This window comes from Crocuta crocuta, unplaced genomic scaffold (genome assembly GCF_008692635.1).
Source record: "Crocuta crocuta isolate KB4526 unplaced genomic scaffold, BGI_CrCroc_1.0 scaffold11, whole genome shotgun sequence".
Lineage (NCBI taxonomy): Eukaryota > Metazoa > Chordata > Mammalia > Carnivora > Hyaenidae > Crocuta > Crocuta crocuta.
Window position 1 is genome coordinate 2,899,331 of NW_027528624.1, and position 14,628 is coordinate 2,913,958.

Here is a 14,628-nt window from a genome sequence, read left to right on the forward strand (position 1 = left end):
GGCTCCTTGCTGTCAGCGAAGAGCCCAAAGCAGGGCTCTATCTCACGAACCACAGGATCATGACGTGAGCTGAAATAAAGTCGGATGCCTGACTGACTGAGCCACCCAGGTGCCCCAATAATAACAATATTTTTAATACTTACCTTACCTTAGGAAGGTGATGGAAGGTTCCTCCTGAGAAGAACAACCCAGAAACCAGTTAGGCCTGGAGTGTGGGGGTAGCTTGGTCCTGGTTTAAGGCTTGTTCATATGCTGTCAGGCATCTGCTTATCAGTGTATCAGGCATGTTTAGAAATACAAGGAAGATCAAATCAGACGGCCACCACGACTGTCTGCAGCGCAGAGGAGAGGAAAACACTACATTGCTTAAGATACATTGTATTAAAAGCTGAAGAAACACTTCAAACACATTAAGAGCGGGAGATTTCTAAATATCAGGTAAGCTCCATGCCCTCTCCACGTTTCTAACTCAGCGGTGAGATAGGTAAGCTTTCAGACTTCCTTTCTTCCCCTTCCTTTCCTTTCCCTTCTGCCCTCCATCTCCATCGGCTCCTCTGATAGACATGGAGTTATGGGATTGAGCCAGATGCCCTGGCACTTGGCTGCCCTGGGAACGTGTTCTCTGGCTCTTTGCCCTGGTTGCACGGTCTCCGCTGGTGGAGGAAGACGCCTGTCACAGCTTTCGTAGCCCGGGACATTGTGCGGCCCTCGCACTTGCACCTGCGTGACGCTCTCAGGGTACCACTTTCCCTTCCTCTCTGACACCCCTCCTCCGTCGGTGGTCAGGGATGGGGCTGGGCATAGAAAGGATGTGCGACTAAAGTATCGTCGAGGCTCACTCTTTTTTATACAGTCATCTTTCCTTAAATTTAAGTTCTGACACGGGGGAGACTAGGGAATTTCTTTGTTTCCTGAGTGGGGTGTTTTCTTTGGGGGGGGGGCGGGGAGGTTACTCTCAGCTGCCTTTTTGTCATTCAGTGCTCATTTCAATTTGTTACAGTACCGAAAATAAACTACAACATAACTTACATATGACATTAAAGTTCTTCTTCTTCCTTCATTAATTTCTTTGATTTAAAATATTCTTAGAGTAATAGGCTCTCTATATATTGTGTTCCAGAAGATGACTATCTGCAGATGTTTGAAATATAGGGTTACTTCTAGAATTTACTGGTGTGCGCAACAACCACCTTTGTACAGCCATGGTTTTCTACAGTGAAAACCCGGGGATTATCTGCATCAGAATTACCTGTTGGTGCACCTGGGTGACCATTCGGGTGAGTGTCTGACTGCAGCTTAGGTCATGATCTCACAGTTTGTGGGTTCAAGCCCCACATCGGGCTTGTTGCTGTCAGTGCAGAGCCCGCTTTGGAGCCTCTGTCCCCTGCCCCTCCCCTGCTCTCATACATGCACTCACACTCGCTTTCAAAAATAAATAAATGTTTAAAAAAATCACCTGGGGTATTTGCTCAATTCTCTCTTTAAAGCTGTTCTCGGGGTGCCTGGGTGGGTCAATTGATTAAGTGTCCGCTCAGGTCACAATCTTCCAGTTTGTGGGTTTGAACCCTGTGTCAGGCTTTATGCTGACAACTCAGAGCTGGGAGCCTGCTTCAAATTCCGTGTCTCCCTCTCTCTCTGCCCCTCCCCTGCTTGCACTCTATCTCTCTCACTCAAAAATGAATAAATATTGAAAAAAAACCTCACCTGTTCTCTTTGGGGAAACCTGGGAATCTGCGTTTAACTTTATAGGCTATTCTGATGCATCCTAATGTTTGAGCACCATCGGAGCACAGAGATACTAACCATTGCTTTCCAGTCTTTTATTTTTGCATGGCCCGTGGATATCATTTCAGTTTTTATTAACAACCCTGAGAGATCATACAGCAAGTTTTCCCTGAATGTGGTGGGACTTGGCTTTGATCCAATTCTACTTTAATCTAAGGGTTTACCATCTCCTTTATTACTGTTTATATATAATAGAGCGACATTTTGCTCCCCAGGTAGGCTGATATTCATGCCTTGAGGCCATAGGTGTGGGGCTTTCCATTTGTTAACCCTGTGTTTTTCAAGCTTCAGTGTGCATTGGAATGCCCTGGAAGGCTTGTGGAAAACACAGGTTGTTGAACCCTACTCCGGAGAGTTTCTGCTTCTGCAGTTTGGAGTGTGGCCTGATCATTTTCACTTCTGACAAGTTCCCACATGCTGCTGCTGCTGCTCCTGACCCAGGACCATCCTCGGAGAACCATGGTAGCAGCTCAGGCACTCAGAGTTGTTTGGGCACCGTCCCCGGCCCAGCACACTCAGATGGTACTCCCTCTCTGTCCTGGGACCCCAAGACTCTCCAGCTGAGTGGGTAATATCCTGCACAGCAGGGGACTCCAAGACCCTGGCCCCCATTTTCACCACTTGGCAAGTATTTGGGGTGTCATCTTTGCTTCAGAGCAGTGGTTCTCAACCTTCGCTTCCCCTATAGAACGGCAGTGGGAGGATTATCCTCAGAATGTCCTTGGAAATTTGAGGGATTTGTTTTATTTTATTTTTTTAGGATTTTATTTATTTAAGTAATCTCCACACCCAACATGGGGCTTGAATTGACAACTCTTGAGATCAAGATTCGCCTGCTTTTCCAACTGAGCCAGCTGGGTGGGGGTGGGGGTGGGGGGCTGAGGTGTTTACTTTCATTTAAAATGGCTTAAGAAATAAATTTTACTTTAATAAATTTTACTATAATTTCAAGGTAATTGATGATAATCCTAAATTTCTGGAGTCTTCTTTTTCTTCTTTTCCAAATAGAAATTTAATTGACTCTTTAAAGGTAAAAATTTTTCCTATAATCACTAACAATACTTAACTGGAATATATGTTTTCAAAACTATAAGGGAACCTCTGAAAAATCCCAATGGTTTTGTTATTTCTTAGAGAAGGAACGTCTATATTCTGTTTCCTTTTCATTGAAGATTATTAAAGGGGATAGGGAGTGGACTCTGAAAATGACGACTGGCATGGGGAAAGAGAGAATTAATTTCATAGACCAAATAAATGATCCATTTTAACTTCTTTTTAAAGGTTATAAAAGTAATATATGCTCATGTTAAAAAAATTCACCGGAATCCGTTTTGCTTTTTGAGTTTTGAAAGTGTTATTGGTACCATGCAGAGCAGCCGCCAAGTCCGCCCTAGTTGGCTTTTATTGTCTTTGGTTATGTTTTTTCTGTGACTTTTTGTTTTCTTTTTCTTTTTTTAATGTTTATTTATTTGTTTATTTTTGAGAGAGAGAGTGAGAGAGAGAGAGATAGAGAGATGGAGGGGCAGAGAGAGAGGGAGAGAGAGAATCCCAAGCAGGCTCTGCGCTGTCAGCACAGAGCCCAACACAGGGCTCCGTCTCACAAACTATGAGATCATGACCTGAACCGAAATGAAGAGTCAGATGCTCAGCCGACTGAACCACCCAGGCGCCCCACTTTTTTGTTTGTTTTCTAGCCGCCTTTTCTTTGTTTCCTTTGGTAGTTTTAGCTTTTAGTCCAAAGGTATTTCAGGGAGAACTTTTTTTTAAGTGATTCCCTCTACAGCTTTAGGGATGAGTTGGCAAGACAGGCGTGAGGCAGGATCTTTCTGGCACCTTCCTTCGCTCGTTGGCAAAAACAGACTCTACCTTTTTCTACCGTATACGGGTGTCATAAATTCTGTTCCAGCAGGTTGGGGTCACGCCCCTTGCATCCCTCATGCTCCTCCTTTAATTAAAGCCTGTGTAGAATAACACAAGGTGTCTTGTTCAGAGAACTTTTTACACTTTTTGGACCTGAGGGTTTTTTTGCATATACAATTTGGACGCAAACTGTATTTGGAAATATTTAATAATTATACTTTTATTTCAGTTATTTAGGTAAAGATTGTGGCTACTCCGGTTTTAAGTCTTTGTGAAATTATGTTCTCAATTCTGGCAAGTCCTGTTTTTGATGCGATCATCCCTTTTAGTTTTCTACGTTTTAGCTTTTTGCAAGGTCCTTGAGCATCTGGTGAAAGCTAGGGACCTTCTTCCCAGAAAAATCTATACAGCACCCGAAATCTGTTTTAGGGGAGTTTTCAAATCCCTTTCCTTCGAGGTTGAGAATTCAGGCCCTAAATGTGAGTTACAGCCCCCAGATGTCCAGGTCTCTGGCTCACGTGCCTGGAGCAGTCAGCTCTCTGGTCACGGAGGAGGGGGATTGGGAATTAGGAGTAAGAGTCAGTGGTCAGAGAGTATGTGAGGCCCCTGCCAATGTTACTTCTTTCCAAAATGAATGGTGGCCTTTTTGAGATGTTACTATGGTCACAGTAATAAGACCATTCCTGACAGCAGGGTAGGTAAGAGACTTCATGTTCTACCTATTTTCCAACCATAAAGGCTTGGTAAACCCGCTCTTGTTAATGACACGCAGATTTCCACTACAGATACTAGGTGATGGCATAATACTCCCAAACTCCACATTGCAGCCATTTCTTAATTACCAAACTTTAATGAAAATATTACATTGCCTTTAATCAACAGTTCTTACTCTGCAAGCTAAGTTGAGAAGTGTATTAAAAATGGAGATTCCTGAACCCCAGTCTCAGGCTGAGAACTAGCAGCTAACGGGTAGAGTCCAGAAAATAGCCCTTGTGGGAGGAGCAGAGTGCGAGGGCGGTGAAATGCGAGGACTGTGGGGAAGGAATATATTGGTTCCCAACCCAGTTCCACCACTTGCTAACTGACCTTACGCAGGTTACTCAAGCTCTGTGCCTCAGTTTCTTCCTCTGTAAAATAGTACTTTCATGAGGTTCAAGTCAGACAAAAAGACCTTTTTTCCCCCCCCCTTTTCAGTGAGTGCAGCACTTACTGTCCGGCAAACAGTAAATCTCGTATAATTGTTAGCTGCTGTTGTCAGCACCGTCCGTGCGCTTGCCACAAGGTAAAGCCCCAGTGATTCCATGAAAATTTTGCTTCTCATTCTTCAGTGTGGTTTTAAAGAACATAAATAACGATCACTAACTTTTATTGAGCCTTAAATGTACCAGGCACAGTGCTAATTGCTTAAAGGTAGTCTCTCTTTTAATTGTTAATTCAGCTCTTGGAGGTAAGTCCTTATATCTTGGTTTTGTGGATAAGGAAGGTAATTCTTTAGGAAATAGGTTAGAGAGCTGGAGTTCTTGTTTACTCTGTGTGTGTGTGTGTGTGTGTGTAACAAAAAGCACAACTGGACATTTACTGTGACTCCTTTGGCTTTGCGATTTTATTTTAAAAAAATAATCTATTAAAAATCTTAATTATTTTAGTCTTTAGCTGGTGAATATCTTAATGTTTCTCTTTGGTATTTTAGGAAATGTAATTTTAGGCACATCCCCTTTTCCTTCTGGGTCCCCTTATTTTAGAAGGAAGTTCTTGCAAAAACTGAGAGAAGGCAGGAAGCAATCCTTAACTCTGGAACGCCAGAGGACTTGGCCTCCAGGATTTGAACCTGACTGGAGGAGGGGAGACAGCTACTCTCGGTGGCCGTGCTCTCTCTCTCCTCCAGTCCAGTCAGAGTTCTCCTTTCCTGCAAGCCCAGGGGCTGCCGCAGCCTCAGGTGCGCTGGGGAGGCGTGTGCTATAGTGGCATCCTCGTGACCAGCAGGCTACAACTGTAGCGTTGATCTCGCCGTCGATAATGATGAGACGCGTCAGTAAGAAAATATAAAGTCACTTGTATAAGCCTGTCCATTTTCTAGAATGGTTTTTAGGTTTTGGAAATAATCATGCCTTCCAATTGGAAGAAAATTCACAGTATTTTGAATGTAGCTGAATCTAAACTCTATCAGTGTATACGGTCTGGCTTTAATATAAGTTTAGAATCTGCCTGTGGAATCCGTAGGAGTCAAAAACCATTTGAGCTTTGGTCATGTGATTTTTAAATCTGCTATCAAAGATTTTTGAAGCAAGGGTTAAAGGAAGATGCAGGGGAAAGTATTGGTATGGACTTAGGAGAATTAAAGTGATTTACCAGTATCCTAAAGAGATCCTGATGGTCATGGATGGAGAATGTCCACACAGCCCTTAGTCCCTGAGCCCTGCACACTAGTATACGTGAGCATTGGGTGTCAAGGGCACGTTGTACCCCTAGCCTTCCCAGGCTAGCTCAATCCAGTATGGTTTCTAGAGTGGGGAAACGGAACTGAAAAATTTGTTCAGGGTCACACAGCTAGTGAATAGTCTAGAAGTTGGAATTTGATCTTGGGTTTCTTAGATTTGAAGGCTCATGATCTTTGGAGAGATTTGTGGCTGGAAAAGTCTTGGAGGCTGGAACAAAAAGGGTAAGAGTGTCCGTTTTAGGCAAAGGGGGCAGCTGGAGCCGAGATTAGGACAGCTTGACCAAGGGATGGAATTGAGAAAGGCTCACAGAGTCAGCCATCGGGCAGGTTTCTCTTTGGAGAGGTAGGGAAAATGAAACTGGCGAGCTTAATTTGGTTAAGATTACGGAGGGATCTTAAGTGTTAGTATTAAGCAGTACAGCAAACTTGTTAAAATGGAGGGGGGTTAAGAAACTGAAAGATTAAATGATCTTTCTTTAATGGGTTTTCTTGGGAGAAGGGATATTGAAGGCAGTTAGAAAGTCCTTGTACTCTTTTCAGGTGGATTCCCGACAGACTTGTCTTTAATGCCATTAACAACATTTTCATCTAAGTGGAAAATACAAACATAAACAGAAGTAGACAGGAGCCCTGTGCACCCATTGCTCAGCCTTTAACAGTTGTATGACTAGTCTCTTTATATCCACACTCTCTTCCCTCTCCTCCCAACCCCCCTCCCCCCAGGCATTATTTGGAAGTACGTCCCAGATAGCATGTCATTTAATCTGTAAATATTTCAGTATATATACCTCTAAAAGATAAAGGGCTTTAAAAAGGAAACATAAACATAATACAGTTATCACTGTTAAAACACAAATTTTCATACCAATTCTCCAAATTTCCAGTAGCCTCATAAACGGAATAAATGTTTAATTTACATTGTAGGGTAGTTTGAATAAAGATCTAAGCAAAGTCCAGTCTTAGAATTGGTTGATACCTTCTCATCTGTAGGATGTTCCCTCTGTCTTCATCTCTCTTTTCCCCTCTCCTTGTAACTATTGCAACTTATTTGTTGAAGAAAGTAGGTCATTTATATATTAGACATTCCCACAGTTTGAGATTTGCTGATTGATTCGCTATGGTTTAGCATGTTCTTTGGTCCTTTTTATTTCCTATAAATTGGTAGTTAGATCGACAGGCTTTATCAAACTCATTATCAATTTTTTTGGGCAAGAATATTTCATTACTGGTTTGTTCATCAGGGAGGTATAGAATGTCTTGATTTTTCTTTCTTTTTTGATGGCACTGCTGATGCTTGCCATCGTCTTTTTCCTCTCTTTATTATTATTATTAATTGTTATTATTATTTTTTACTGCATCCAAGACTGCCAGAGACAAACAACAAAATGTTTTGTAGCACATTCTACCAGGCAGTGTAACTGTGACCATGATAAATATTCTTGGGCATGAGCCCAAGTTTCGTTCGCTTTTATGTATTTGTCCTCCTACATTTATTTTTGTATTGCTGTGTCTAAGTGTACACTTTTCAAAGCCATTCAGTCAGTCATTCAGCAGCCCCTTACCGGGTACCTGTCTGCACTTGGCACCAGGGGACCAGGTGGAAGTAAGAGTGCAGCTCGGAAGATACACAAGCAAATAGTTAAAATACAGCAGTGTAAATTCTTGACAAGGAGCACATCTGAAGTTGGTGTGGGCTCGTCGTCTGGGGGCTGCTGGAGTTCATGTTTAGGAGGCTCCGAGGTCAGCCAGATGCTTTGCAACCCCAGAAGGAAAGGCATCCCCTCCAGGAGCAGGATGGACTGAAGAGCAGACCTGTGGCATCCCGAGATCTCGGGAGCAGTCGAGCGGTTGAGGGGGTGGAGTACGGGCCTGCCGGGGGAAGACCCAGGTGAAGCTGGGTGTCGGCTGGAGCATGTTTGCCGAACTCTCCCGTGCTAGACCAAGGACTGCGGGCTTTATTCTGTGGGCGCTGAGGAGGAGGCCTTTTCCAAGCAATAGGGCACCATGACCACTTGAATTTTAGCAAGGCTGTTCTGGTGGTGTAGTGGGCCACGGGCCGTAATATAAATCGGCCCAAATACAGGGCCTGTTATTCTGGGGGGAAGACGAAGACAGTGGCTTTGACAGTGACTTGATGGGTCAGAAGCATGTGGATGGTGAAAGAGATGAAAAAGTGTGTGGGATGGCTCTGAGAAGTCTCCTGTGCATGGGATGGTGACCAGACAGAGGACCATCAGGTTGGAGGACAGAGAGGAGAGTCCTTTCCTGATATGATGTGTGGAAGAGGCTTTACCCTCAAGTAGAGATGTTCATAGTTCAGTTAAAATAGGTGGGACTTGAAGTAGAGATGTGGGAATTGTCACCCTCAAGGATCAGCGTGGAGTCGTTGGGGTAAAGATCTGAGCGATGCCAGTTTTCGGAAGAGCCAACCTGGCTGAGGAGCTTTATGTGGCCGTAATCCGAGAAGGTAGCACAGGTCTCTTTCTGTTGCTTCCTGTCAGCCTGTGAACCTTAAATTAACTATTCCATGATCATGAGCAGTAGAGAGAGTAAGTAGCCTTACACTCAAATTTGCAGGAGTTTTAAATTTTAATATTTCTTATTTATTCACAATATTGTAATTGAATATTTTGGAACTATCCCGCATATGAAATATGCAAGGTTCATAATTTTTGAAAGGGGAGGTTAGGAGAATATATGAAATACCTTTAAAAAGTTAAAATTATGTTAAATCCTTAGTACGTAATAGTGTTTGAGGTTTCCAGCGGTCTGCAGAGCACCCTCAGGATAGAAGTGGAGATTTGCCCATCACATAGGGACACCATACAGTGCTTAGACCTTAGCTGTGCAAGTCACTTAAGGTTTTGTTACCTCGTGGTGAAAACAAGGTGATGATAGAGATTAGTTCATGGGTTTATGGTAGAGGCGGACCGTGCACAGCACCTGTCACAGAGCCCTGCCCGCAAATGTCAGCTGTCTTCATTAATAACGTTTCCTTCAGGGTGTTCCTGGGATGGGTTGGGCGGTGATTGTGCCATTATGCAGTGGGTGTTTTACAGGTTTGTATTGCTTTCCTTTTGGAAAGGATATTTTTAATTTATTTATCTACACACTAACACTTAAGGAGGCCAGCAGCATGCTAGGTTTCTTGATCAAAGTCATGATTTCACGTGACTGGCAGCCCTGTGTGGCCATCAGGCAGGCACTCCGTGGAGGAGACCCAGTCCAGCTTCCCTCCCACTGCAGTGTCCTATGTGCCTTGTGTTTTCCCCGGTAGTAGTTAGAATTGATGATGGCAGTTTCCAAAGCAGGGAGAAAAAGGGAGCAGGAAACTTATTCTGACTTAGATATTGCAGGATGTTATGAGACTATTCAAATCCTTGTCATCTCACTCTGGACTATTGCAAGAGTAATAAGTGGCCATCTCTATTCTTTGTTACGCACCTGAACTTCACGTGATTATTGGAGAAATCTTTCTTAAGTAACCCGAAGTCACCACAACCTAGACTGTTTTCGCCAGCTCCTGGCCTTTTCCCACGAGACCCCGCAGTCCCGTTTGTTGGTGTGTCTGGGACTGAGGTGTCTTGTAGGAGGGCCTGTAGGAGGGCTGCCCCCTTTGATTTCCTTTCTCCACGCTCTTGAATTTTTGTTTTCCTTTTTGTTACTGTCTCCCCGCCCTACCACCCCCTGCCCCAGCTTCCCTGCTTTGAATCATGGGTTTAGGCATATTGAGGCAACATTTAGGCAAATGTTAGGTAACCATTTTTAGTGAAGCTTCATTCTGTTCCAAAATGATGGACTTGAATATAGACTGATGGTCCTTTTGTTAAGAGCACTTTGCTAGATTCTGTCAAAAATTTAAAGGCGCCATCCCTTTGGCAGAAATTCTCCTTATTTAGATTTATGCCACAGAAGTATTTCACACGAAGATGAATGCCCACGGATTTTGTCATTGCACCATATGAGGTAGGGAAAGACTGGAAGCAACTTAACTGTCCATCAGTAGGGGACTGGTTAAATAGGTCACCGTGCCGACAAATAATGCAATACTATGTAGCAGTAAACCAAGCATAGACATTTAGGTGCAGATATGGAATGAGCTGTATAGTCTATTGGGAAGGGGCCAGAAATATGCCGTGTATAGGAGGAACAAAGGAGAAAGGATTTAAATTCACATTTATACTTGGCAGTGCATTGAGTGGTGAGATTATTTGCCGTTTTTAAAAAAAGGGAATAAAAAATAAATTAAAAAAATACCATGGGAATATTTTCCCTTTTTAATTTTTTTAAAGAGCCCTTGACATTTTATTCTACATTTTCTTTAAAGTCTTGTGTTGCCATTAGTACTTAATTCATTTCACCATAAAAGAAGACAGAAGCACTTAGGCTCTTGGCCTCTACAGTACACGCACGTGATAGTTGTGGTCTTAACCTTCCTTCCAACATAAGTGGGACACGAGTGTTTCGTACCTGCTCATGCTTCACACTCTAAGATGTTAAGTACCCAGCAAAAGGAATGTTCTATACTGGGCATTCAGCAGACGTTTACCACGTTTGTTAAAAGAAATACCTAGGTGAAAACTTGTGGAAGCTCCTACCCCAAGCTCTTTTCACACCTTTGTTGTTTTGTGAGTCAGTCTCCTTTTTACCTTTGACTCATAACGTAAAGAGAGTTAAAACCAGAATCCATCAATGGTTAAAAGTTTGTGGGTGAGATGAAGACAAATAATATTGATAAAGAACTCTGAAAGGGTAAACCACATTCCCCACATGTGGTTCTTTTGCACTGCAGAATTGTCACAGTGAGATATTCTTTGAAATAGCCATGGCGGACGAATGCAGAATACTGTGCGTGCAAACCAGTGTACACACTAGTGTGCCCTGGTTCAGATTTGTAACTAACCAGAGATGGTAGTGATGTGTTAAAAATGTGGGGCGCCTGGGTGGCTCAGTCAGTTAAGTGTCTGACTTCGGCTCAGGTCATGGTCTCGCAGTCCATGTGTTCAAGCCCTGCATCTGGCTCTATCCTGACAGCTCAGAGCCTGGAGCCTGCTTCACATTCTGTGTCTCCCTCTCTCTCTCTGCTCCTCTCCTGCTCATGCTCTGTCTCTCTCACAGAAATAAATAAACATAAAAAACGTATTTTAAATGTAAGCTTGTGTTTTGTCATTTGTTTATAAAATGTGATGCTGAACCCATTATTTTCTGATACTGACATTGCCCTCTTATATTGTCCATTAAATTACTCATTACTACTACTCTTCTTCAGGTGAAGATAAGTACATACTAGAAAATAAATCTAGCTCTGAAGGGGAAAAAGCTCAGGTTTCTTATGGAATATGACCTTTCTATCTTTATTAAAGCTGCCAAATGTAGACTTTATAGTCCTGGGATGATTTGTATATAGATGATGATTGTTTAGGTTAAAACTTGGTACCTTTTCTGGATGTTTTCTCAGTTAAATTAATCCTTACGTTTCAACATAAACTGAGGCAGAACAAGTTTCTGTTTTAGCCATTCTCCCTAAATTTTGTTTCAGTTTTATTTCCAACTGAATTTAATAATTGAAAGCCTCTTGTGGTTAGGAATCGTGTTTGAGACTGGTGGAATCTAATTATTTTGAACTTTTAAAGCCTTAAAAAGTGAAATGTAAAGCCATAGTAAAATTTTCTGATAGCTTTCCTAGTCTATTAGTTCAGTGCTGCTTATTTTAGAGGGGACAGTATCTAAATTGAAATGCGTATTCATTATAGTTGTAATGGTCTCTCTTTCAACTCTTTTAGAAGTCCGTTCATTTAGCTACAAAGAGAAATAAAAAAAATTTAAAAGGCAAATAAGCATAGGACACGTGAGCCGTTCCTGTTTCTTAAGTGAAGTTTACAAAAAAAAAAAAGTGTCTGCTCCCTGCCCATAAACTGTGCGTGCGCACACGCGTGTGTTTGAGGAACTAGAGGGGGTCTGCTCATTTGTTTGCCCATTGTGAGGCTGTCCAGCACCTTTGTGGGTTTTTCTGTAACGGGGAAGGCCCTGAATGGAGGCCTTGTGCCCTACTTGATTTGAAATCCTTGCTGTTCATCTAAAGGCGCCCGCAGGGCACCCAGCGGGGTGTCTGTGTGACAAGTGGGGTCTGGGGTCCGGAAGAGAGGCTCTGGGGGTGGGGGTGGGGGCCAGCGAGAGAGCTGTAATCATCTTTCAGCCTCGGCTTTTGTCCCCCACAGCCCAATTGTTCCCCTCTGCTGGCAGCCGGATTGAAGAGACCCTTTTGGGTGTCCTGGATTGCGTGTGCTCACTGAGGCCTCACCTAACTGTTCCCAGATTAAAACCTGGACAACTGGGCTTTAACTCTCTTACAAAAGCATAGTACTAACTGGGTATTATGCGTTCCTTTTAGAGGTTAGATATTTTGCTTAATTGCGCGCGCGCGCGCGCGCGTGTGTGTGTCTGTGTGTGTGTGTGTAGATGTATTTAAAGGACAGAAGGGTTGCTCAGGAAATGCTGTGTTGCAGGCCTGCCCTTCCTGCACAGCCTGTTTAAAACCAGCACTTGGCTGGTTAAATCTGGTTCGTACAGTTTGTGTACTTTGTAGTACTAGCTATTGGTCCAAAGTTTCTTGGCTTAAGAAACCGTGTAATTTTAAGTGTATGCTGTGTGAGAAAGGGGTGGGGCAGCAGAAGCTTTTTATAGGGTTTCAACTAATAAACATCAATTTTTAAAGTCATATTTTGAGGATTTAACAGGAGAAGTAGAACTCGTATATAATGTTTCTTTAATACTAACCAACACTGACAGGGAAAGGGAGAGGATTTTATTTTTAAGTGATATTTCCCATTCTTTTTTTCCCTCCCCCATCAGAAACTGGTTTTTCAGCTTTCGGCACCAATTAAGACATGCTGTAATAAGTATTTTCCATTCTGTGCTGCTGTTGGACTTTGGATGTAAATGGTGCTAGAACGTTGAGTAACTGAGCATACATAACCAGCTAGAGACTGGGTATATAGTAAGTTGGGTGGGGTGTGGTATTTGATTTCTATAATAGTATTTCAGTGTAATACTGAAGCCGTGCTGAATACCTCTTGGAAAAGTGTTCAACAGGATGCCAGAAAGGCCATGTTAATGATAAGTTTCTCATACCTCAGCAGGTTTTCTGGGTGTGTTTCGCTTCCCTACTGCTGTTTTATTCTTTACTGTGGTTCTCTGGAAACTGTACCACGTGAACATATGGAATTCTGTGCAGGAGTGTTTATTGGTTTTGTAGAAACCCCAGGATACCGTGAGCTTAATAACGATGTTGTTTTGTGGGTTATCGAGAGGACATACTAAAAGTCAGTTGATAATAAAATTTTCATTAATTATTTTAGCATTTTCAAGGTACTACTAAAGGCAGCCCAGCCAAAATCAAAATTAAACATTAACGCGAGCTTTTGGTTTGCTCTGGTTTAAAGGAGAGTTTAGTCATAGCTCATCTCTTTCCCGTCTTTTACTTACTGTTATCTTCTTGCAAAACTCAAATATGGTGTTTAGTTTGGATGGTCACAGTAAATTTAGTTGTATATGTGTGTGTGTATATATGCACGCACACACACGTATACATATATATGTACGTGTATATATATGTATATAATTTTTTTTGCTCTTGATTCACTGCTTTGTCATTTGTTTCTACTTTCGATAAAGTATTAAATGATAACTATAACATATTTCTTTGTCTGCTTAAATGTAATATAAAGTTGACAGTTTGTGATAAGCCTTTGCTTTGTTTTGGTTACAATTTCACTGAGATATTTATGGAGTGCTTTATATCTGTGTTTGTTTAGGACATGTCTCAGGAAGGCTATGGAACTAGGTCTCAACCTCCTTTGGCTCCTGGAAAACCTAACCACGAAGACTTGAACTTAATACAACAAGAGAGACCATCAAGTTTACCAGTAAGACATTAATGTGCTGATTTGGAAATGTAATGAGTTAAAGATTTTTAAAAAGAGCTGTTATTTTTGCTTGTTCCACTGAATATTAAGACTCGGGGGAGAAGTTTCTAGATGTCAGATATATTTGTGATTTATTAATGTTTTAGGGCTTTATTCTGGATACGCCTCTTTCATCTGGAAGTATCTCTGGGTCCAGTTGCAAGGTTTATTACTCAGCTGATGGGTTTGTGGCAGAAAGGTGTTGCTGTTGGACGGTTGTGCTGTGCCCAGCCTGTTGCTTTCTGTAGTGACACAGAACAGAGGTACCTATACAAGAGTTAAACGTGAAGAAATTCCCACTTGGCAAATGATCACAAATGATGAATGAGATAAAGCATCCGGTGGTAGCATCCCATCTTCTGGGACTAGACGTCATGAGAAGTCAGCCAATCCTTTTCCACCCAGATGAAAGCATTTTAGTTTAAATTTGGAAAAAGCAGTCTTTAAGTATTTCCACCAGCAAATACAGTATGGTGATTGGGATATATATTGATTAGGGTAGTAGTTCTATTATAGGGAATCATGTTGATGCCTGTAAAGAGTTCATCTGTTTTTTTTTTTTTTTTTTAAACGGGTAGCCTA

General features: G+C 42.2%; 1 protein-coding gene across 8 annotated transcripts in view; it reads left to right on the plus strand.

The window, feature by feature from the left end:
* The first annotated feature begins 348 nt into the window (after nucleotides 1-348).
* ARID1B (AT-rich interaction domain 1B) overlaps nucleotides 349-14,628 on the plus strand; it is a 291,898-nt gene continuing 277,618 nt past the window's right edge. For all 8 annotated transcript variants that reach the window (XM_077755104.1, XM_077755108.1, XM_077755105.1 and 5 more), the window contains exons 1-2: nucleotides 349-438; nucleotides 13,897-14,007. In XM_077755104.1, coding sequence (XP_077611230.1) covers nucleotides 13,900-14,007 — 108 coding nt within the window. In that variant the 5' untranslated portion in view covers nucleotides 349-438; nucleotides 13,897-13,899. The remainder of the gene's footprint in view (nucleotides 439-13,896; nucleotides 14,008-14,628) is intronic.